Here is a 22,447-nt window from a genome sequence, read left to right as displayed (position 1 = left end):
TGTACCAGAGGCTTCATAATTTACACACTTACTTATCCATCTGGGCAAGTTACATAACTATGACTTCCATTTGCACCAAGTTATGGCCCTTTTCAGCACTTAGAAAATGAATAATGGTTAACCTAAACCGGCAAGTTGGAAATATCTCGTGTTCTATCTGAACTAATGGCTTAATAATTTTCACACTTACTTATCAATACAATGTACATGATATTGCCAAGTTATATAAACGTGCCATCCATTTTCCCAGTAATTTCCCTTTTTATCACTTTGAAAATAGGGCCTTGTATGGTTACCCTTTTCCGCCAAGTTGGATTTATCAAAAAATTTCACCTAATAACTTAATTCATTTAATGATATCTTTCGTATTTGGTAGGTGGATACCTTTAACGGTCCTCTATTTTTTTTTGTGGCGTTAGGCGTCTCTAGGTCAAGGTCACTTGTGTAAAAAAAATAAATCTAAACATTTCTGCTCATACAGCCTTTTTTAATTTAATGTCTTTCATGTTTATAATAGTCATACCAAGGGAGTTCCTCTTCCTTTTCCTTTAGTAAGGGGCCATTTGGGTCAAGGTCACCAATGTCAAAAATAGATTTTTTTTACACTTTTACAGGTGTATTAACCTTATTCTATCGACAGAGATGTCTTGTATATTTTGTAGGAACATAAAATTAAGGTATTCTCATTTGGTTGGAGGTAGGGGTCAGTTGGGTCAAAGTCACCAGTGTTAAAAATAGATTTTTACACTTTTGCTCATACAGCCGTTATTTATTGACAGATTTGTATTATAATTAGTAGGAAGTTAACATACATGGTATTCTTCCTTTGGATGGAGTTAGGGGTCAGTTGGGTCAAGGTCAACAGTGCTAAATATAGATTTTTACACTTTTGCCCATGCAGCTATTATTTATTGACAGATTTATTTCATATTTGGTAGGAGAATAACTTGCATGATATTCTTCCTTTTGATAGAGTTAGGGGTCAGTTAGGTCAAGGTCACCAGTGCTAAAAATAGATTTTTTACACTTTTGCCCATGCAGCTATTATTTATTGACAGATTTATTTCATATTTGGTAGGAGAATAACTTGCATGATATTCTTCCTTTTGATAGAGGTAGGGGTCAGTTGGTCAAGGTCAAGGGTGCCAATTACAGATTTCTACACATGATTGGTTTTCTTCTGTACAAATTAGCTACTTCACTCTCTAAAGTTAAATGATTGACAACAGTGAGCGCGGGGGCATTTGTGTTTATCAATCACAGATTCTTGTTTAGATAACAGGTTGTATGTAAACATAAAATGAAACAGCAGAAGCAATTCAAGTATATTTTAGAATTTTATTAAAGCAGTTAAAATACAAATGCTGTAAGCAAAATTGAAACACGTTGCTAAAACTTGTATAAATTTGAATACGGACTATTCAAAGTTAAGAAAATATAATATAAACATCAAGTTGCATTTAATAAAACAAAACTTGTCTAGCTAGTGTTATAAAATTATGCATGTACATCATTAAGGATTTTGGATACATGCTAGACACAATCTTGTACTCAGAGTTCTATCATACATACATGTATCTCTTTAGGATACCGTCCATACTGACTGAAAAGAACGTGTAGAAAGTCATCCTCAAATTATTTACATTTACGCAACTCAAATTTTAGAAAATTGAAAAATCTCGCGAAATTCGCACAAAATTGCAATAAACAAATCAAATAAGTTGTATAATATTGGTGTCATTTTAATTGATAACATGTTAACAGAATATTCAGATGTTTGAATAGTTGCATATCGTTGTCACAGAGATCAAAACGTCTGGTTACATACCATCAAATTTTAAAATTAATTTAGTCCTCAGATACCTAAAGACTCTGACTTGTTGCCACAGATATATAATGTTTATATCTTGTGAATGATTAACGTCTTTCAACATTCGTTACAATTTCTTTTTCAAGGCACTTGTTGATTGAAATATTCATTACATTCACTTTACACTTTCCTTTAGGGAAATCATTTCAAAGTTTTCATCTTTTATAATTGAACCGTGTCTGTTTAACACACCGTAAGCTTGTCTCTCATTTGAGTCCCGATGTGAAATTCCCACCGATGCATGCGTTATTGCGCGCATTTGAATATCATCTGGTGACGTATCAAACCATTCTTCGTCATCTGAATGTACGGGCGCTTGTTTTTCACCCGAATCATTATTATCATCGTCATCGTCGTCATCATCTTCATAAATTTCTTTGTCACTCTCTTTTTCTTTGTCTGCATCATTGGTGTTTAGCTCAATCATTAATCTCACATCTTCTCTCTTTGGTATAGCTTTCTGTAAAAGATAAACAATTGGTTGGATACATTTGTCGTATTCAGTTCTTGGCGAGGATGCCCAAACTAATTATTTCAAGACAATGTTTCACGTTTATCTTTTAAGATATAATGCTGTTAAAATATCTAAACACACCAGACACGCATATACAATATAAATGATGCTATGGCGATCTTGCTCTTGCTATTTAGTGGGAAATCGCTTGATGAAATCAAAAGAACTTTAAGATTTATAATATCGAGAATATGCTAGCGGATAATTGAAAAACTGCCATTAATCCGGATATAAATGTATATTTATTATGAGGAGCAACACTTGAATTTTTTTTCTAAAATTTGAATTATTTTTCAGTATTAATACTTATTAAAGTAACAAATATTAAAGCATTCTGTGCTATAAAGAAATACCATTTGTTATACAGTGATCGGTAGTGCTGAAGGACCATCAATCCTTTTCCCGCTAAATATCTTAAATGGACTTGTTCATCTTTTAATATGGACAAAACCATTTATTATTTTTAGTGAAAAATTCAATATCAGTACTGACTGAATAGCAAACAGTGCCGACTATGATCAGTCGCCGTGAAATGGAAGTAGATCAAATCAGTTGCTTCCAGCAGGCTATTGATGAATTGAATTCAATTGACGCGTATTTGAAATGCGTTTTACTTCCACGCTAAAAGACCTCAAAAATGTCTGGCAAATTTTATCAAAACGAACAAAATTTGAACAAACCCTTATTTCGGCGTCCACTAATTCTTGCCCAATAACGACGGCCTCGTGCACAGTATAGAACAAGCAAGTGTAGTCCACTGTCTTGTAAAATTTAGCATTACGTAACATCGTTCGGACATCAGCTATAAACAGAATCAGACATTATGTCAAAAATCGTAAACAATACAAATGTACATGAAATGATAATTATAATATGAAAGGAATACATGGTTTGGTAAAGAGGAAATATGGAAAAGGTATAAGGCCATAACATAAGAGAGAAGAGCTTGACATGTCTTCTTTAATGTATTGAATGATTTTGCTTAATTATCTTAGAAAATATACAGAAAATTATAAAAATGGACGCCGCGTTCATCTGGCGCCTTTATATGTGTACACAACAAAGTAAAGACATTTTTTCTGTTTAAACATATTTTTTTACATTTGTAAATTATGGTAACAACTTTCTGAAGCCTGTATTCCTTAAATAACAACCAAAATACATACGCTTACAACCAGCGAGTAAGACTTTGATTCCAACATTTTTGTAGTCCATAACAATCTGCAAGATAAAACAGGATCAGTTCAATTCAATTCAATTCAAATATTTTATTTACGTCTCATCACATGTACATCACATATATCACAATAAAAATGAATAAAACTGGTAAGTACATATGCCATTCAATATAGAATTATAAGAGACGTGTAAGCAAAGCTTACATCTATAGGTAAATATAATAAAAGATCATATTTACATACTTATATGAGTATATACTATACACTTATAATAAATGAATTGGGAATGTTGTGGATATATCATTTTAAGTTTTCATATTCCTACTAATGTGTCTAAAAGTCTATATATAAAACAATTCACTAGTCTGATGTATAACAATTCTAATGAAATTTAAGAGAAATAAAATACTAAAATGTATAATAATAAAATAAATTAAGTAGGGGATGGGGGTTTCGATCACAAATAATGTATGGTGATAACTTTAATTTGTATGTCTTATTTGAAATGTTTTTCGGTAGCAGTTAAAACAATGAAAAACGTTTACAATTTACAATACAATATAGTTTGATCTTTACCACCCTAAATATCATACACGGACCTGTCCATCTTGCAATATGGACTGAACCATTTATAATTTTGGGGATTTTTTAAAAATAATTACTGACTGAAAAGCGAACAGTGCAGACCATGATTAGATGGCATTGATGTGTCGGCTGATCGTGGTCCGCACTGTTTGCATGGGTTAAATCTATTGCCGCCAGCAGTCTAAATGCTTACAATATTCCCCAAGGGCGAGTAATCTTAAGAAAACGTAGTATTCTAGTTCTAGTTCTCTCCCCTGGTCGCGTTAAAATGTTTTACTAAGTTCGGTGTAATAAAAATAACGGGTAAAAGTGCATATTAGCAACTTGAACTGAAATAATTGCATACATGTATATGGACTATTACCCTAAGAAACATGTGTTATTTTTATGTCTAATATTTGAATAGCTTCTGCACACATAATATATAATATGTATACTAATTAACCCCTTATAAAGAAACCCCACTTACCGTTGAGAGTTGTTTTACAGCCACTGTGTCCACGTAATTAACCACTGACATATCTATAATTAATATTTTTATAGGTGGTTGCCACGCCTTCGAAAACCTATCCATAATTAACTTATTCTCCGCCGTCTTCTTTACCTGCTCTTCATATTCATCAATTGGGCGTGGCGTAACAATTTCGATTGTTGTTCGTATCTTCCGAGACTGAAATTTGAATAAATGAATATTCATATATTTACTAAAGAACCTTTATAAAGTTAATCATTTTTAAATGTTACATTTCATGATTTCATATTCATCTTTTGGGCGTGGCGTAGAGACTGAAATTTGAATAAATGGATATTAATTATATTTACTTTAGAACATTTATTAATTTTATCATTTTTGTTTTAAAATGTTACATTTTGTGAGTAAATAACTATACATGCCAGTTTGTTCATTATCTAAAATCTTATTTAAATCAGTTTTGTTCGCCTCTGTTAGAATGTTCTCTTCTGTGTTTAATTGGCCATGCAAATTTTTAAGGTATGTCACTAGTTAAAAAATTAAAATAAAAAGCCTATCAAAAACAAGGACAAATAATTTTGAGACAAAGCACTTTTAGATTTATCACCTTTTAATTTTTGGAAGTTCATTTGCTAAATATTGATCGTCTGCAGAACATAGCTTCAATTAACAGAAAAATACCGATCTTCATTTTAGGCAGCCAGTTTATAGGACATTACCCATTATAAATAACTGTGAAATGACATGGGTTTTGGTAAAATGGACATTTGTCAAAATATAAAATACAGAGGAAAGAAATACTATTGTGGCACTTATGCCAGAAAGGATTTTCTTTATCAGCTTACAAGAAGATGACGGAATTAAAGAGAATTGCATGATATTTAGAGTGCCTCTCAAAATGGCGACAAGGGGGGGGGGGGGTAATTCGTTTTTTTCTTTTTATAAAAAATGTCCATACCTCTCGCTGTTGTCTCTCATATTCGACTTGTGCCAGTTCTTCTGTACGCCTCCGTAAAATATCGTGCATAGCTTTACGTTTACGCTTCAACAATTTGCGGGGAACCAACCCTGTTTTCTCATAAAGTTTGTCCCGGAAGTGCTCAGCGTTGGCAAAGTATATAGACGTCTCAAATCTGAAAATCTTCATGCCAGGAACTTCCTTAACCTGGGGGTAAAAGAAAATAATTTTGTTTTCATTTGTTAAAAAAGAAGTATATTTTTATATGAGTTAAAGGTATTCCTATACCTACAAGTCGGTGCATTTTTGAATACGTATTACGCTGAACGTATCTTCTTTTTAAGGATACACTAAGCTTATCCTTGAGTAAAATATTTAAGAACAGTTTTTTTTTCATAAATTTATTAAATTCTTACTGAAAGAGTTTAATTTGAATAAAAGAATGAATAACTATATAATGGGAAGCTGCGTTCCCCATAACAGGTCAAGTAAAGTTGGTCTTTCCTTAAAAACTGCCAGTTTCTTTTAAAGACACTATATACTAGTATAATTATTCATTTTGTGATCACCTTTAAGTAATTAGTTTGTGCTAAGTCAAAAAGTCAAAGTTTATATTTACAAAGAGACTGTGCAGCTACTTAAATCAAATTTGACCATAGTATACTAGTATCTTTAACGATGTCTTTTGCTATTTTTACTGGTATTCGTTAACAGAAATACATTTTTAAAGTGAATCGCATAGCGTTTTTTTTTATCATACCGAAAATATATTTTAGCTTTAGTAAAAGAATGTAATAATGTAAAAAATGTTCTTCATTCATATAGTCAATAGATATGTAAGTAATAAATAATAGTCAGTTTCTCTCAAGAAAGCATAAACAAATGATTTTTACTGCATGTACACAACTTTCTTTTTTTGTAATCTCATTAGCAATTCTTTTGAAAAACAGTAACCTACCGATAAAGTAGTTTTGAGATCTTTGTAGGCATTGGTTCCCGGTAGCTGACCAAGCTGGCTCATCTGAGGTCTGAAACAAGGAAAAATATGAAAACTGTATAAGAAATGTGGAATTAAAAAAATGAATTAAAAAAATAATAATAATACTATCATGTACATATTTTGAAACTGTAATACATTAAAAAAAAAAGAAAAAAAAAGAGATTGATCGCATTTCTGGGGTATAATGGAACTTAATTAAGATAATGCCCGTAACAACGTATTAGTAAGAAAAGGACACTTACTTCTGAGAATGTCTAAGTACAAAGTAGAGAGAGAAGACAATTCCAATAAGAAGACCGAGGGCGACGTCTAAAATTACTACAGCTAAAAACGTTACCATCCAAACTGCCTGAAATGTAAAGGAAAATAATAACAATTTCTTTTCATAACCATTTAAAGAAAATAAAATACAGTGAACTTCAAATATTTATCTTGGCAATAGCTTTTATATTTATTTAAGAACCAGTGGCCTCTGCTCGCGGAGTGGTAAGATTCCGTGACGCAGAATCATTTGCCTTGCACCGATGTGACTAAGATTCACACCAGGGACTTCACTAGATCTTTAAATGTGACGCAGCTAGCGCGTGCAAGGTTAGAAGTTTAACTCATCTGCCGACTCGTACCTTAGCACTTTTTAGGGTTTGTGTAACATAAAGGGTTCATTATACATTGTTGAGAACTATACTGATTCTATTTGAACTCATATACAGCTGCAAACTTATATCAGACTTGGCTAGCACCTCGTCTCCTATATAGTTTGGACAGCTGTGTACATGTTCAGTAGAATTCCGTATTGTGATCAACAATGTATAATATTTAGTCTCGTAGTCATGGCTGAAATAAACAAAATGTGAACTACGGGTAAAGTTCTTCCTTTAATTAAGAGTTAATTAAAGCAGCACGCATCCAGATTAATGATTATTTTCATGAAAATTTTGAAAATTTATTCAAAAGTAAAATATTGTGGACCAAACAAAGAAAGTTATATACACGTTGCAATCGACAAATTATCAAAATTCCACGCAAATTATCAAAAAAAAGTCAAATAATGCAAAAAATATATAGCACCTATTGCGTTAGTCACGCAGTAGAAATATGGTGATGAATACTGCAAATTCAGACTTTAATCGCACGTAACATGTAAATTATTACTTGACTCTTTGGAGGCATGCAACTTTAAATTGCTGTCAAACATTTCCATTATAATTATGTATAAACTTTCACTTTGAAAATACATGTACTTTGAAACGTACATTAATTTATTTTTTGGATAAATGAGAAGTCATTTGAAAACGATCGATACAACAGAAAATGGAAACGATTCAAAGGTATCGTATCTCTATTAATATTTTATTATATACATGCTGTTGAAATTAGAGATTACGTACAATATGTTTGATTTGTTAACGTCGATTGAAATTATTACCGTAAAAATCAGTCAAGCACGAATAAAATAATATAAAATAATTGGGAATATATTTCGAAGCGTTTTTTTTTTAAACAGCCTATTTATTGACTTTAAACTCTCTCGGGAATCATTATTTCCTGCTCACTGCTTCTTCACTGCATTTCTAGTGTTACTATGTTATGTGTTTTGCTTATACGTGTCAATTTATTATTTGCAGAGATAAGGAACAATTTTATTATCATTTGTTTGGATTTCTTAAAAGAAATCAGTTGGTACTCTATGGCCTATGCAATGACGCCATTTACAAATTGTTTTTACGATTGATTAGAAACTTGAATGCTTCAGTAATAGTTAAAGAGTTTAAGCATCAAATAATAAAATTGAGATTGAAAACAGTTAAGAGATTGTGCCTTATTTTCGCGACATAAGGTTCAACCCGTTAACACCGTAAGAACTCAAAAAACCTTTATGAGAGCTAGACAACCAACTTCACAATTCACCTTTACCCCATTCACAAATCACAAGGCACCTTGTTAATAATAATAATAATAATAATAATAATAATAATAATAATAATAATAATAATAATCAAATAGTCGAGTTAAGCAGATATTCGTCATAATGAGTATGTTTGCCATAATTATGTTTTCCTATTTTATTTCCCTAGATCTAGCATCCACCTGTTTTGTCAATATGCGTTTACATAGAGCTTTTTGAAAATTGATTTCTTGAATAAAATATTAAGTAACCCATTCATTTAGACTACCTCTTCGTCCTCCATGACGTTGTTGTAATGCCATTCTCTTTTGCAAACCGTTTTAATGACGTCACATGACACGTCATTGAGTTTATCCACTTTTTGAAAATATATTTACATTATTTTTTTAGCACGGATCAAAAAGTATATCCATTTGACTAACGGAATAAAACTTTTATTTTGTCACCATCATATCCAGCTTGTATATACAATAAATACTGGTAATATCTTTATCGCAGACAAATTTGCCTATATTAGTTAAAGAATTAAATTGAAACAATTCCACACTGCAGGTGTTTCCACATAATGAAAGCTTCACGTTGAGCTTAAAACAGGTTAACGGGATTTTCATAGATTCTCTATTCTACAGAACTATACCTATATCAATTTTCTGTCCCTAGGGGCTGCGGGATCATTGACAAAGTCGTTTGAGAAACGCACGCCACAGTTCACTTTTCAATTATTCATAATAGTAAAAACGGTCCAGCTAATTCTTCAATATAACTGCATTTATGATACTTTTAACGCCGTTTATAATTAGTGATTAAATAAATCAATAAATATGTGACCCGAAACGCTCTATTTTATTGGTATTAATTTAATTTTAAAGTTATGACAGCGTAATAACTTTTGCCGATGATGGCATTCGACTTCAAAGGAAACAATTAAAACTTGTATGAAAGTAGTGTGTATCTATAGACAGTATTTGATATAATATTGATTTTTAAATGAAACAGTGCCATTTTAGAATTTCAAATCACTAATAATGACAATTTTGAACTGTACGATATTAAAGGGACTTCACTGAAGTTTTTTGTTGTTGACAAAACGGGCCTTAAAATATTTTTTCCGATATTAATGTACAATTTGATGACGGTCTGGATCAATTACATGTGTGCAAATTAAGGGATCATTCGATCACCTCGCTTTTCCAGAATCATCATTTTTATTGTGCAAATTAACCCCAAAACTGAAAAGCGTTGCAACGCTTTTCACTTTGAACAATCTGGCTAAAAACGGCAAAAATATCGAATTTTTAATTTAATTCTGAGCATTTTCTTTATTATCCCTAGCAGAGTTTTCCATTTGATGTGTTCCACTTAATGTATGACAGATTTTCAAATTTTATGTTTTGAGCCATTTTTTTACCTCCTCGGAGCTTCTTTAAAGATACTTGAAAAGAATACTAGAAAAGTATTTAATGCTATCTAAATCACCCAGCTTTCACTCTGAAACTTGTATCAAGTTTTGTGAGTATGATATACACAATGTATATATACATGTATATAAATTTCTTGGAAAAGAAAATCTCTCGAGAACAATAGAAACAAAATTAAATGATGGAAATCACAGAATCGGTTTTATTGAATTTAGCAATGATAGAGATAAAAAGAGCAATATCTCTTGAGCCCCCTAGCACCGCCTTACCGATATTAAATTTTCAATATAATAAAGTCATTTTTTAACGATCAGAAAAGCATAGCGACACTAAAATGAAGTGGATTTCAGTGAAGTGTTTGACTATAAAGTGAGTTATTTTTCGTAAGCATGAAATAATAAAATAAGTAAAAAAACAATATGAATAAACTTTTCTTTTGATATCATAAGGACAAAGCATTTATAATCAAACCAAACGGTTTTAATCGTTATCATTTCCAATTTAACTTTAGATTGTATTTCAAAACACTTACAAAGTCTTTCTTTGAGAGTCTCCACAATCGTTTAAGTTCTCGAAACTGCAAAAACATTCCCTTCAACGTCACAATAACAATACTTGCCAGAATACACTGAAATGAAAAAGAAGTTTATTCTTCAATCTTACTCATAGCTGTTCAAATGTGCAAGTACATTTTCAATAATGACTAAAGAGGTCAGACTGCACTGAAATACAAAAAATGCACTTCGTTCTTATTCATGGCTGATTTGCGGATTCTGTGCAAATATTTTTTTTCTTAGTTTCAATTGAATATTACGTCCAATTATCAAATATCGTTCATGCTTAATATTTTTATCATGTACATTTTGTACAACTTTCTTGAAGTGAATTTGACTAACTAAAATTTTTTTCTTAGAAATAATTGCTAGATTATATGGCCTGAGTCGCTAGGTGAGTGTTAATACTAGTATATACCAAGCAACCGTTTATGCACAGCTATATATCGTACTTTCTCGTTGGCCATATAACCTTTCCTTATTTGGGAAAATGAAAATAACTTCATCAACAGTTACTGTACATAAATTATCTAAACGTCGCAATTATCCAATAAAAAACGACGTTACAAACGTGCACTATGAAAAATTGAAAATATTATAAATACCTCGGGTAGGGATTCAAACAAAGGTCCAATGTAAAGAAGAACAACCAGGACAACCATGGAAGACACCAAGCCAACAACCTGTAAAATAAATACAGAACTGAAAAATGTATCATATGTGGTACTGACAGTTAACACAAATCGCATTACCCCCTTTAATATTATTACATATTACGCATCTAGATATTAGCCATGTTTGTACAAAAATATTCTTTTTTCAGTTTAACCAACAATAATGATTATAATGACCTGACGTTAATTTGATAAAATTTATTTTAAGTTAATACAGATGCAAATTTGAATAAATTTTAAGATGATTAACAGGAACGGCAAGTGCCAAGCTTCCACGTTAGATAATACAGTTTAACTTTAGTTTCGTCTTTTGTCAAGGTTTACCTCCCTTTTATACATTTTCGATAAATATCTATTTTTGGACTTATAAATAAAATGTAAAATACATGCACAAGTTAACCTTGTTATGACTTAAGTATAGTACTGCAAACGAAGATCTGTGGACTTTAAGGTATATAGATTGAAAACGAGGCCATCCCGATAAAAGAAATAAAGGGACATACATATATGTTGAAAATGTGTCAGGCATATCTTAACTCAGAAATATGAAAAAAGTTCCCCAATACTAAAAAGCCCCGAGGACGGTCCAACTAAAAGAATGGTTTTTGCATTCTTTGAATGGATGAGAACGAACTGGGATTTTAAAAGTAAATGATGCCCGGTCATTATTCCGGCAGTTTATACAGACCTGGGTCTTTCCTCCAACCGAGTCTTGCAACAGGCTGTCCAGTAAAGACCCGACACTAACAGTACAGTTCAAAATTGACCCGATAGAGTTACAAATCCCGTAAGCTATCAGTTCCTATAAATACAGAGAGAGAAAGAGTCGAATAAGATAGAGATAGATGCGGGGACTTTGCATACCTGAGTTTTTCCACCCGCGGTATCCTGAACGAGGCTGCGAGACAGTGAGGCCGCACAACAATAGGATGAGAAAAACGAACTCACGAAATTACACACTCCTAGTGCAACCAATTCCTATAATAAAATTTAAAAGCAGATTTCGGTAATGTTTTTTATGTTTCGTAATGGCCTAAATATTGTCTAGCCGTCACCAGTTTTCTTTCTCAACAGTGAGCATCCTGCAACATCATATGACCATTCTGCATGCGCAGGGCTAGTGGAATTGTTTATATGTAAACTCATACGATCATTATCGGCGAAGAAGTTAGCATCGACCGGATTACAAAACAAAGTGATAATTACAAATTAGCATCTTGCTTTCTGAAAGCTATTTTGATCATACTAAGCATGTTACATATACTTGTTTGTTAAAATAAGCAATATGATAAGATCTGATTAAATCATCATCATCATCATCATCATCATCATCAGAAACAATAATACATGTAAATTTTCATCATCATCATCATCATTGTCATCATCATCATCAGTGACAACAACGCATGTGCATTTTCATCATCATCATCATCATCATTATTATTATTCTCATCATCATCCTCATCATCATCATTATCATCATTATCATCAACAACAACTATTTCATCATCATCATTATCATCATCATCATGATATGATCACTAAAAGCCTTATTATTTTTTCAAACGGATAGACAAAACATAAATTACCTGATTTGCGTTTACACGATAACCGTGTCGGTCTGCTAGAATCTTTGCCATTGAATAACTGATAGCGTAAGCTATAAAACCAATCGTGAGTCCGTCCCCCAGAACTTCCGGTACATACTGCAGGTTGGATATATCCGGTTTCGGTAGCCTGAAAAGTAATTAATATTCTAAATGAAACTGTTTACTTTACGTAATCGTTGTGTTGTTTATATAAAACTTTGACAATTAGAAAAAAAGGAAATTGAGAAGTTGATACCGTGGAACAAGAATACTGTGCTTGTCACTTAATTATATTACAATGGAATTTTACGTTGATCAATTCGAATTTGATGTCCGATATCACCAAGCATTTTGGGACTGTTTTAAAATCGTAATTTTTTACATGATGTGATATCACTAAATTTCGCGGGCATGAAATTTCGTGGTTTTGTCTCAAAGGACCTTTTCATGGTTTCTTAATTTTCGTGAATTGTGTTTTTGTAAAAAAGTAAAATGCATATTAAGTAATGCAACATAATCTTACAGCAGGCGAGATAAAATTTCGTTGATTAATCTGTTCAAGAAAAAAAACCCAGGAAAATAAGAACCCAAGAATAATAAATGAATATTGCTGAACGATTTGCAGTAACAATGTAAAAACGCCACATTTTACTATATGTACAAGTTCGAAATGTATATAAATAATAACTACATGTAAGTATATAGCAAAGTTGCTATAATTATGATATTATTATGATAAGTCTGCACTATTGACTCCAACAATTTCAGTGTTGAATATGCATTGCCGGTGCTAGGGGGTATGACAAATATTGCCATGACCATGCAACATCTCTCATGAACAGACTCAAACCTAAAATCTCCAATAATTATTCTCCATCCAGTTACTTTTGTAATCACTATTCCAGAGGGATTTTCCCCTTCCCAGATAACTTTTAGCTACTAGATACAGTGTATTTGCAAAGTTGCTAATAGAAAAACAAAAAAGATAATTTCAATGTATACGTACCCTGATGGTATCTCTCCTACGACCTCGACATTAAAGTCTTTTCCAAGCTTTGTGTAGTAAGATATTATTGTACTGACTGAAATCTAAAATAAAAATAACAACTATTTACTGATCTTTTAAAGAAGTTGTCTCAATTATTTAATTCACGTGGCATTAAGAGTTAAAATTATAGGGGTATTCAAAAGTAGATCCATTTGGTCCAGATATCCAAGTTATTTATCCCCAGGAAATATCGATAAATTGATATTCTCAAAGAACATCATGGGATGAAACCAGTGTCAAGTTTGAATATAAGGGGAGGTAAAGAATCACGTTTAGCACATCAGGGGAGGGTACTATAACCTTGTTTATTATTTAAGGGGAGGGAACTCGACCAACTTAAAGATCCTGTAACAAATGTTGTCATGGTTTTATTTCATAAATATGATGCTCAAATTAAGATTTGTCAATATTGTAAGTTCCAATAAGCATTATTTATAAAGATATAACCCAATTTAACATTTCATGTAAATAAAGGGAGGTAATTAGAAATTTATTTTCTATAAATTCTAAGAAGAAATGAATGCATACAATTTATTGATTAAACATAATGTGCACAAATATTTGCAGTACACATTTTACATATTCTTTGATGTTTGAAAATTGTTTTATTTGCATAATTATATACATATATAATGTTCTGCAAGTGAGGTATACACACAGTAACAATATTAATCCACAAAACATATTAAATAACATCAGGAAAAGCAACCAGAATCTTGTGAAGGAACTTGACTTACTGAACTGTTTTGTGACATCAGGGAAAATAACTAGTGTTACGTTTGAAACACAAGGGTAAATAACTAATGATACACTTGTAGCACCATGTGTGGTAACTTATGTCGCGTTTTCAAGGAGAAAACTAGACATGTCTAGCCTGATCCTAATGATATAAGGCCCAAAACCCAAAAATTTTGTAATTATAATAATGATGATAATAATGATAATAATGGTAATAATGATAATAATGATATTTACCACAGCAAGTTCTATGGGTATCGGCATGATTAGATGTGATTTACATGAACTATTGTTGTTGATCCCTTCTTTAATGAGCACCAGCATGAGTATACAGGTCAAGGACGCCGTGAAGGTCACCATGTTTGTATGCACGATATTCACGAAAAACTCCGAGTAGAACTGAAATGGAAAATTTTGATAGGTAAACAATAATTTGCAACGCAAAGTGTAACAGGCATAAGCTAGAGTAATTTGTGCGTACGTATACTTAGGATGCGGGTGACAATAGAGGAAATGACCTTTTTTCTCCAACTGATCCCGCAAAGCAATTGCAATGTTATCGGAGACGAAGATCTATGTCTCTGATATTATGTAGTAAACCAAGAATCATCGGGGTATAAAATAACCCTCATTGGAAGGAAAAAGCTGGAAATTAACCATTTCATTTTCCCCAATCCCTTGCAGAGCGAAGATCTTGGGTCTTGCTTAACCCGAAAATCATTGGGAAAGTCTTTTATATTATATTATATTTTTTATATTTAATATGTTTTTGTGTCAATACACTTTATATCTATTGACATTTCCAGAAATTTGACTTTTGAATATTGTTATAAATTTAGCAAATTTTATGTTTAATGCCAAAAAATGTGACATTCACAGATATCCCGTACGTATTTCATCTTGACTTTAATAGCAAAATAATTGAAGTAGTTTTAAAACTTACATAGACAAGAGCAAAGGGTCCATAGTAATTGCTAACGTGTACACCAAATACGTGTTTTATCTGGCTCGAGAACACGTGTATGGCAGCACCGGTTGTAAATCCGCTTATGAATGGGTCCGACATGAAGGATGCCATGAATCCGAGCCTCATAGAACCCATCAGCAGCTGAAAATGAATTTAAGATATTTATACTAAATTTCATAAGGAATATCTGTTAACGTTGTGTAAACAGGTGAAATTTTAGCAAGTTCTAAGAATAAATGCTAGACAAACTAACTATTAAGCAATGTCATTATTGTGGTCCTACTTTTAACTATAAAACTTGGAAAAATGAAAGTATATGAGGAAAAAGACTCACCTGCATGCAACCGACGACAAATGTTACGGAGAGGGCGTGGCCAAGTTTGATTGGGTTGGCGTAACCATCTGATTGGATGAGCGGTTCTATTTGTGGGTTGGGCGATATTGTTGTATTGGTACTTAGTAATTCCGTCACGGACGCATTATCTGACATAAGAACTTTGGCACCAACGTGAGTATGATAGCCCTTGTTGACCACTTGACCAACCATTAAACTGACCACAGCAAATGTTCCTGAAACATTAAAAAACGATGACTGATTTGGCCATGCATTGACACCATATAAATTATTCATTTACATTGTCAAACATTGAAACATAAGTCAGTCAAAGATAACTCGTACAGAAATAAATCTTTTAACGTCAACTATAAACCAGCCATATGCTTATGTCTCTTAATTAAAGAAATAGACGAAAATCTATTAAGCTGACAATACTTTTAGTTGGTTTGAGAAAAAAAAGCAGAAGAAAATATGTACACTCACCGATCGAAACATGCCGAGAGGAACCGAAGAAGAAATACAGGAGTACGGGAAAGAACGAAGTATAGAGTCCGTAAATTGGCGGTAACTGGGATAGAAAACCGTAAGCCATTCCTGTAAAAATCGAATATAGGTCCAAAATGGTTATATACAATCAATGTTTGTAGTAACATACGAAAGGGTGTTTTTTTCTCTCCAAATAATCCATTTGATATTTATGTATTTTTAAATGACACTAATCAAAATAGTTGTAAAATTGGGCAAAATAGTGATGCTATCTATATGGCTACTTTGGAAACAATTGTAAAGGAAAAGAATAAACAGGAAAATGCAGGATAGCTTTCAAATCATAGATAAAAAAACAACAAAAAACCATTATTTTGGCATGTTAAAATGAAAGAATCTAAAATGACCATTACCTTGCGGTATGTGCATAATTCCGACCGTAAGGCCGGCGACGACGTCGGCTAGCAAGTTCCGTCTTATACTATACCGGCGCATGATCCGGATAAACGGAAACAGCTCGTGCATTGTCTTGCTGGCACAATTTCTCGAGCACTTCACTTGAGGGCAACATTTTCTTGTTCCTTTATAGAGGGTTTTCGCGTGTTGTTTAATGTGAAGATTTTTCTCAATACTCTCTCTAAGTTGTTTTTGTGAAGCGTCTAACATTTGAACCCTGAATCTTTGTTTCTTTGTCTTGGAAAGAAGGGCCTCCCGTAAGTCCCTGTTTATACTCGCCATCTTTTTGTCTTTTTATTTATAGAATAACACACAAATTATAATATCACAGAGCTACGCGCAAGAATAACGGATATAGTCTTACTTTTAGTGTAGTTATTAAAAAATGAAGTATTTCTTTATCTTATAATTCCGGTTCACTCGCTTCCGGAATATTTGAAATTGAATCAGCTAAATAATGAAGCGCGGTGGAAATATATTTCATCGTTGCAGATAACCAAATATAAAACATATATATTGCCATCATGCCATAATTTCAAATTATTCTTGTTAATTTATAATCGATTATGTTATTTGTATCCCAAAATCCTTTGAATAACTTCCCGCTGCCTCGATCACTTTTATTGAAATGTCCTAGCAAAAATAAAGTCACAAGTTTGAATCCGATCTTGTTGATGCACACACGTTAAGCATTGTTTAATACTGACCAGCTTTTAAAACAATATCACTTTGTTTTAAACAAATAAATGCTGTAAATGACATATTGACTGATTGACAGACTAATCGATAACATCACGCGAAATCGATTATCATTATAAATAACAAAGTGAATCTAAGTATTAAATAGCCTACAGGTTCGATTTGAAAGATGCCAGTTCGATAACATTTAAACCATATACCTTTAACTGTCACATTCTTTTGTGTTTTTTTTTTCATATTGTTTTCACTACAAAGCGGTTTTTAAAAAGATTACGAAGTTTTGGATCAAAAGAAAAAAATGAATGACTTATCTAAACGAATAATCTTTAATTTCATCATTTGTTGCCGTAATTAAAAATTAAACAAATATACATGTAAGCTAATGAGTTATTATATATACATATATTGTTATCTATGAATTATATTTTATATTTATAGTAAAACACCTATCTTTTAATTTATATCTTTTTATGATATCGATTTGTCTTAAAAACAAAACCATAAACACAACTTTACGTGCATTCCATAGTTTTAGTTTTATTATATTTTATTCTATATCAATTTGTACATGATATATTACCACAATAAAGCATCATTATGCTAAGCATAAATGCCATGTACTTAGAAATTGGTTTGAGCAAAAAAGTTAAAACTAACATTAGCTAGGGCCCTACCCTAATAATAATAATAATAATAATAATAATAATAATAATAATAATAATAATAATAATAATAATAACAATAACAATAACAATAACAATAACAATAACAATAACAATGATAATAATAATAATAATAATTATAATAATTGATGATAATGATAATGATAATAATAATAATAATAATAATAATAATAATAATAATTATTATTATAATAAGAATAATAATATTGACAATGATAATTATAATAATGATAATGATTATAATAATAATTATAATTAAAATAATAATAATAATAATAATAATAATAATAATAATAATAATAATACTTGTAATAATAATAATAATAATTATTATTATTATTATTATAACAACAACGACGACGACGATGATGATGATGGTTGTTGTTGTAACAACAACAACAACAACAACAATTTAAGAAGAAAATATAACAACAGTAATTATGTTAATATTAAGTCAATGATGATGATGATGATAATTGTTGATGTTGTTATTGTCGTAGTAAGTAGTAATAACTGTTAAAACAATTAATGGTACATTAGCGCTTAATTTACAAAATTGTTTTATGATATCACATCTGGCCATTACATCGATAGCTTTATGCAAGGTTTTCGTCCTCTTTTCTGTTGGTCATATTCAAGAAAATTTCACCGCAACAGTGCCATTTATTAACTAATTTTAGACGGTGGTTTTATGGTTTATAAGCACACACTGTTTTATTTGAAGTTGCTTTGCAGAGTTGTATATACAGTAAAATATAAGATATATAAGTTTTCATTCACATGCAGTACATGCAAACATTTATTTTGTCAAAAATTTTGAACTGTGAAGCTACTCCCAAAACTAAAGAAAGTCAATAAATTTGATAAAATACGATTATATTATATTCGTAACAATTTTCATATTCACACCGTGCTATAATCGACAGCGAAGACATATGGACATGTGAAAATAATGCAGCAGTTATAAACGCAGAATTTGTGCAAATATTTGAGCCGCGTCATGACAAAACCAACATAGTGGGTTTGCGACCAGCATGGATCCAGACCAGCCTGCGCCTCCGCGCAGTCTGATCAGGATCCATGCTGTTTGCTATCAGTTTCTCTACTTGTAATAGGGTTGGTAAGCGAACAGCATGGATCCTGATCAGACTGCGCGGATGCACAGGCTGGTCTTGATCCATGCTGATCGCAATTCCATTATGTTGGTTTTGTCGTGACGCGGCTCAATTATGGTTGAAAGGAGCACCACTGTAAATGAATCGGCTTCCTAAGGCATCCTATTTTAATGTAAAAGGAAAGTGTATAATTGTCAAGCCAGAGTTAGTCATTCTCAAGAATAATCTTGTGAATATATAACTGATCAAGTTTTTGCAACCTTAGACCCTTATTCATGTTTTATTTGTCAACTTAATTTACTGTGAAAATTAAATGGGTTCGTATACTTCTCCTGGTGTTCGTTTTGAACAATGTGGCGTAACTTTGCACGATTACCTGCATGGCGTATGGGAACGGTAAATCAGAACGAAAGATAATTTTGTTAAAAAAAATGATTGGTTTTATAAGACAAATGACTTACGTAACGAGTTTTTAACATAAGTTTCTTCCATCAATATGACTTTGATCTTTGACTCAAAAATCTTGGTTTCCTGTTGCTGTTCTGTTGTTGTTGCTGCTGCTATTATTATTGTTGATCTAGAGATATTTATAATCTCTTTAGGTGACAATTTTGTCATTTACACAATCAAACGGTAGTGTGTGATTTAAAAATGTAAATATAAACAAACTTTGACCAACGAACAAAAAAAAACAAACAAATAAAATAATCTTTGTTGTTTTATTAAATTTTAATAAGTTTAACTATTTAAAAACTCAGAGAGTTCATTTTGACGAGCTTTTACAGAATTAAAACAAACCAAATTAGTTATTTATTCACTACCCATGCACTTTCAACATTAAGTTTAAATATTGTTAATGTTTTTTTAGGATTTCTTATCGAAATATACTTTCAAAAAGAATAAAATTCACAATAAATGAAAAGAAGTGTGTATAATATTAAAATAAAATGAATGAATGAATGAATAAATGAATAAATGAATAAATGAACGAACGAACGAATAAACGAACGAACAAACGAATAAACGAACGAACGAATTAATAAATGTAAAAATGAACCAGTTTATTAATGATTCAATAAATAAATAAATAAATAAATAAATAAATAAACGTTGTAGTAGTAGTTTTTTTATTGAATGAATTCAATTATTTCAAAACTCGTTTAAACTGTTTCAAGACTAAAAAAAATGACCAGCTTCTCTTGTATCTTCTTTCAACAATCTAAACTATTTACATGCATATACGTTTTGTAAACTTTTTCAATGTATTTCTATAATCTTTATTATCGAAATATACTTTAATGAATGAAATGTGCTTTTTTAAAAGTATATAAATGTCTTCAAAACTCATGTGTTTCTACACTAACAAATTGAAACATTTGGTCACAAGATGACAATGGGCTATTACGATAGATAATTGATGTATTGATGTCATAGTGTAGAACAATTAGTAACCTGTCCCCCCATTACTGTATCATCATCCGTCACTGTATCGCATATGATAGTGACACATTCTTTACTTACCCATCATATCGTGAAACTTCGTGAATTTCCGTAAATTTCTGTAAGCCATTGTCTTCATTCGGTACCATTCAGCCCATGCTCGGTAACCCAGGCTATTTACCGTATTCCAGTTAATATTAAATATATAGTATATACGGAATGTGTACCGTGGGTTGCGAGGATGCCTGCAGCCATTCTTTTACTAAGAAGTAAATAATAGTTCACACGTACTTGACCGGAGTTTGACGGAAAAGACAGTGTTCAATTATTCTTGTATTTTCATGTATTAATTCAGTAAAAGTGATTGGGTTTATTTTGTCTGAATTATGGTCTTAATTTAAATTACAATGAGATACACACGTTTAATTTCTAGTTCTAGACACAATCCTTTTGTCAGTCTATGCAATATACGCTTTCTTGATTTATCATTGGTTTGGAGATATGAGTATATAACATCTGATTTAATAAATGAAACAATCAAATCAGTACCGATAACTATTTAATTATCTAACTGTGTGGCGGTCATAAAACTCCTCCCCGTAGATTTTTTTTTTTGAAAACAGATATCCTTGAATATTTTTAGCACAACATTCTTTAAAGTACTTTTAGGTTTTTCGATTCCCTCAATTTCTAAATTGGTGGTCGGTTGCTGTTTATCCAGTGTAAAGTCTTACATATAATGGGAAGTTCCATTTTGTTAATTTTCGTCAATTCTTTTCTCTTTTTTGGGTACAAACAATTATAAACTAGTAGTAAGGGATGTATGGGATTGCCCTTTTCATAAAGAATGACATATAATTTCGCACTCAAGATGTGATGATTTTGAGCTCCGCCATATTAATGCATTTTCATAATTATTTATGCATAGAGATCTGCTGGAGTCGGTGCCTGGTGGGGTTGGGGTGGGTGTGTAGGGGTTGCCGTGTTGAACGGACGAATAAAGGTTCCCGTCTCGACAATTTTCTTTTAGACTTTATCCATAAATCATATTACGACCATATTGCTTTTGGATCCACATATGTTTTCTTTTATACCTTACATTATTTACCTCATTATTTACCAAACAATTTGATAGCAATATCGTCATTGCCTCGGCTGTTGAGTAAAAGTTTGATTATTTTGTATTTGCTAGCATTTATCGCCATGACAATCTTTCTACTGAAGACAATTATAGGTAGTAACTAGTAGGATTTAGACTTAAATTTTGATACACATGTGCAGGAAAATGTAAAATTTCGAAAACCCTATGACCATTATAGTGCTAATGTGTAATTTAACCAAAATTAAAACCAACAAAGCAACAGCCACGACATCAAAACAACAGCAAGAACAACAACAACAACAACAACAAACAACAACTACTACTATCAAAACAACAAACAGCCCAAAAACCCCACAAAATAACAACCAACAAACAACAACAACAACAAAACAAATAATTGAAAAGATACAACGGCACGGAATATAACGCATATCACTCTATTGTTTTTTTCCCCAAAAAGTGTTTTCTCTGGCATTATACATATTCATAGCTGTACAAGGCACGAGAAATGTTGCGTCAACATCGTGCTGGTTTTTTTTTCTCTACATGAGGCTTCTGTTTTGACGATTTTACGCCTATTTTTCACATTTTTTACAAAATTACTTGGAAATTGGTAGTTATTATATACGTAACGTGCGTAATTTACGTTACGTAATCA

General features: G+C 31.6%; 1 protein-coding gene across 1 annotated transcript; it reads right to left on the bottom strand.

Moving 5' to 3' along the window:
* Window positions 1-1,049: 1,049 nt before the first annotated feature.
* LOC132734617 (prestin-like) lies at window positions 1,050-17,291 on the bottom strand. Its single transcript, XM_060721409.1, has 17 exons — window positions 16,708-17,291; window positions 16,292-16,402; window positions 15,806-16,041; window positions 15,448-15,612; window positions 14,742-14,903; window positions 13,725-13,807; window positions 12,719-12,866; window positions 11,994-12,107; window positions 11,061-11,138; window positions 10,434-10,529; window positions 6,820-6,926; window positions 6,536-6,605; window positions 5,578-5,784; window positions 4,617-4,817; window positions 3,551-3,605; window positions 3,065-3,186; window positions 1,050-2,330 (listed from the first exon to the last, which is right to left on the bottom strand). The coding sequence occupies exons 1-17, from the start codon at window positions 17,030-17,032 to the stop codon at window positions 1,986-1,988; spliced, it is 2,625 nt and encodes an 874-aa protein (XP_060577392.1). The 5' UTR covers window positions 17,033-17,291; the 3' UTR covers window positions 1,050-1,985.
* Between the last annotated feature and the right edge of the window lie 5,156 nt (window positions 17,292-22,447).

Source organism: Ruditapes philippinarum, unplaced genomic scaffold, assembly GCF_026571515.1.
Source record: "Ruditapes philippinarum isolate M1 unplaced genomic scaffold, ASM2657151v2 ctg1892_1_1_1_1, whole genome shotgun sequence".
Taxonomy (NCBI): domain Eukaryota; kingdom Metazoa; phylum Mollusca; class Bivalvia; order Venerida; family Veneridae; genus Ruditapes; species Ruditapes philippinarum.
This window is presented reverse-complemented; position numbering and strand designations above follow the sequence as displayed.

What these genes read in the sequence shown, in the direction of transcription:
- LOC132734617 (XM_060721409.1), bottom strand. Translation starts at nt 17,032, where the DNA reads ATGGCGAGTATAAACAGGGACTTACGGGAGGCCCTTCTTTCCAAGACA. An exon ending in AATTATGCACATACCGCAAG is followed by an intron (nt 16,403 to 16,707) that starts GTAATGGTCATT and finishes CGATTTTTACAG; the next exon opens with GAATGGCTTACGGTTTTCTA. An exon ending in CTTACTCGCTGGTTGTAAGC is followed by an intron (nt 3,187 to 3,550) that starts GTATGTATTTTG and finishes TTCTGTTTATAG; the next exon opens with CTGATGTCCGAACGATGTTA.